Source organism: Echinococcus granulosus, assembly GCF_000524195.1.
Source record: "Echinococcus granulosus chromosome Unknown EG_S00126, whole genome shotgun sequence".
Lineage (NCBI taxonomy): Eukaryota > Metazoa > Platyhelminthes > Cestoda > Cyclophyllidea > Taeniidae > Echinococcus > Echinococcus granulosus.
Genome location: NW_020170506.1, coordinates 160,608 through 163,714, shown reverse-complemented (window position 1 = coordinate 163,714; position 3,107 = coordinate 160,608). Strand labels below are relative to the sequence as shown.

At 45.3% G+C, this 3,107-nt stretch overlaps 1 protein-coding gene across 1 annotated transcript in view; it reads left to right on the top strand. All coding sequences in view use genetic code 11, as the record gives it.

The window, feature by feature from the left end:
- EGR_08982 (DAZ-associated protein 1) overlaps positions 1-3,107 on the top strand; it is a gene marked incomplete at both ends in the record, with an annotated part of 4,969 nt that overhangs the window by 1,402 nt on the left and 460 nt on the right. Inside the window, 5 exons of the mRNA XM_024498231.1 lie at positions 432-526; positions 684-1,019; positions 1,193-1,453; positions 2,045-2,263; positions 2,440-2,582. Coding sequence (XP_024347373.1) covers positions 432-526; positions 684-1,019; positions 1,193-1,453; positions 2,045-2,263; positions 2,440-2,582 — 1,054 coding nt within the window. The remainder of the gene's footprint in view (positions 1-431; positions 527-683; positions 1,020-1,192; positions 1,454-2,044; positions 2,264-2,439; positions 2,583-3,107) is intronic.

The following is a 3,107-nucleotide window of genomic DNA, read 5'->3' as shown; positions in this document are numbered from 1 at the left end:
GGGTTTGCGTCGTAGGTCGTGTTCAAATTTAGTGACTGTCTGAAGAGTGGTACCACCTCCTCTCATTCTGCTTAAAGTGGTGTCTTTTTGACAGGTCTCACTGTTGTATTCACAGTGGGTTTTGAAAGGGATTCAGTTGGGATGCAGGTGCTTGTGTCACTCGGATTAATTAATGCCACCATTGGAATGGAGCACTCATTAAGTTTTCACTTGTGAATTAATTCTTTTGCTGTGACGATAAAGTGGGTAAATCGGCAGATTAGAAGGTAGGTGTTTGCAGCAGGAAGTAGTTAGTGTCATGCAATGTTATTTTATACCTAGCACTCAGGATAACCCCGACTTTGACATGCAGGATGAAGTAAATGCCATGGCTTTGCAAGGGGACGTAGAAATGAATTATGCCTAATGAATTGTGTCTTTTCCCTGATCAGACTAGTCAACACTTGAGTGACTTCAATCTCATCATTTCTGATGGTGTGGTGCCCTCTCCTCGAATCCTGTCTCGCAGTGAGTGTGGAAGCAAAAGGTAGGTGTTTCGGGTCTATCTTACCTATTTACTCATCAATTTGCTGAGAAAGCAGAAGGTAGTGGTGTAAGCAAGAAGTGCGTGGGAGAGGATCAGGGGTTTATTTAAACATTCGCGAAAGGTCGACGTTTCCTTTTCTGGTTTGCTTGCATGGAAGTGGAAGCTCCACCGCCACCACTAACATCAACACCACCGTAGCGACGTCTCCGATGCAGCTATTTGTGGGCTGGCTCCATCAGAACCACACGGAGGATCAGTTGCGACAATATTTTTCTCAATACGGTGCCATTACCAAATGCTGCATCTGGCGCAACTCTAGGACGAACAAGTCGAGCTGCTGCGGCTTCCTCACCTACGAGGAGGAGGCATGCGCCAATCGCGCGCTGGCCGATTGCCCGCATTTCATTGATGGTAGCCGAGTAAAGTTGGAGCCATTCAACTCAAAGAAGACGATAAAGAAGAGAGGGAAGTCAGTGGTCGCACCCTTACACAAGTAGGTTGGCCTTCTATCCACACTAACATATATGAGTGGAGGAGGGGACTTAAATCAAACAGCAACTTATCATATGGCACTTGATATTAGAGAGATGGGAAGAAACTTCTGCTGCCATTACTGTACAAAAAGCCTTGTTTTGGTAGAATTAGATGTCTTTTGCTTACTTGCAGAAACGAAGAGGCCTCCAACGAGGCCAATGGCAAACATCAGTTGGTTGTTGATGGACTTCCGCCTCTCCCGAGAGTGAATGACATTCGCAGCCTCTTTGGTCGATTCGGTGTGGTCATCGGTGTGAGGGTAGATGAGACTTTGCACAGAGCCTTTGTGGCCTTCTCCACTGCAAAGGCACTCCAAATGGCAGTGACAGCAGCTCCTCCCCGCCTCAAGGGTATGACTCTTCGCGTACTGCTACCCAAGGACCATAAAAGCAGGTGCGGTGGTCTTTAATCACTCACATTCATTTTCAAGCTATATCGCTTCTCGTGATGCCGTGATAATCGCTTCACAGAAGTCTTGGTGGCAGCTTCTTTTTGGGGTCTAACATCTGATCTCTGCATTCTGGTTAGTGGTTTGCAGTACCAGTTGAGGTCTCGTCAATGCTGTGGGTCTTGCACTAGCTTCATCTGCTGGAAAACATGCAATTCCCTTGTTGCTATCACGTCTCACCATCTGTGTTTTCAAATAAGCTGATGTGGCGGCATCTTTTGGTCTCATCTGCTTGTGTAACTCATGGAGATTGTCTCGGTAGACGTTGGTAGTAAGCTTGTATTCCTGAGTCATCAGGAAACCATTAATAAGGTCACACTTTTCGCCATTGTGCAACCATATATATCATTGTGGATCGATGGGATGGATTCACCTGCGTCGGAAGAGTGGAGTAAAGCAAATTAGGCAGAGAGGAGGAGCACGATCGACGATTTATTTTACCATGGTGCATGATAGTGTGGTTTGAATGCCAACCGCATTTTTTACGAGCGTTTGCCGTGTGTTGATAGATTTAAACGACTTTCGTCTATTTGCAGTGACAAAGAGACTTCTAATGATGCCAAAATCGAACATCATCTGGTTGTTGATGGTCTTTTAACCATCCCAAAAAAGAATAGTCATCGTAGCGCCTTAAGTCGAATCGGAGAATTAAGCAAAGTGAAAGAGTATGAGAAGACAGATGCAGTGACAGAGCCTCCTTCCCGACTCGCTGACATTTGCTCCCACGTCTCCTTACCTGGGGATCATGAATACAGGTAGGTCAGAACTTGCTCAATCACTTTTGCTTTCTAAATATCCTGATCATCCTAGAGCTTTAAACCAGTGCTGTTGCAAATGTGTGCTCTGAAAATGCAGAGCTTCATGGTTTGATTTGCGTCATTTGGGTCAAAGATGACTGGCTAAATTTCAAGTTGTTTTCTTTTGCGCACAGCTCCAACACCAAATTCAGATGGAATTGCAACTCTTCCAAAGGCAACGACTTTTCTATCCGCAACCCTTGCATTCGCTATTCGAATTTGTATGACTATTGGACAGATTCGGATGCCCAAAGGAAAGACGGGAACAGGCAAGAGTGTCCTCATATTATTCTGTCACGACAATGCTCTTTTAAGAGAATTGAGCTGAATGTTGTATGAGTGTGTATAAAGTTAGTGCTGTAAGGGTGTGACTTAGAGTTCACTCTATTGAATTAAATTAAACACATATTGCACACCCTTCTCTAGGGAATAGACGAGGGTGAGAGGGACAGTCAGAGTAAAACGAATTTCCCATGCAGAAGAGGGGTGTATATTCCCTCACCACGATGTCGGTGCTAATGGAGTGCCATATTGCTTCTGATGCTCACCAGAGGTTCATGTGAAGCGTGCTTCTGGTTTCTAGCACCTGGCAGATGTTGGGCCATGCCAGTGTGCAAAGTTAGCGGTAGAGTTACAGGGTCGAGGATATGCGGTAACCTTATCTCTACTAGACTTACGCGTTGACATGTAGCAGCCGATTTGACTGTTGCCTATTGTCTCTCCTTGCCCTGTGAGTTATGCCATCTGGAAAGAGGAAGAATGCCTGATATTTAAAGCGTTTCCTTTTGCCCACATTTCCAAT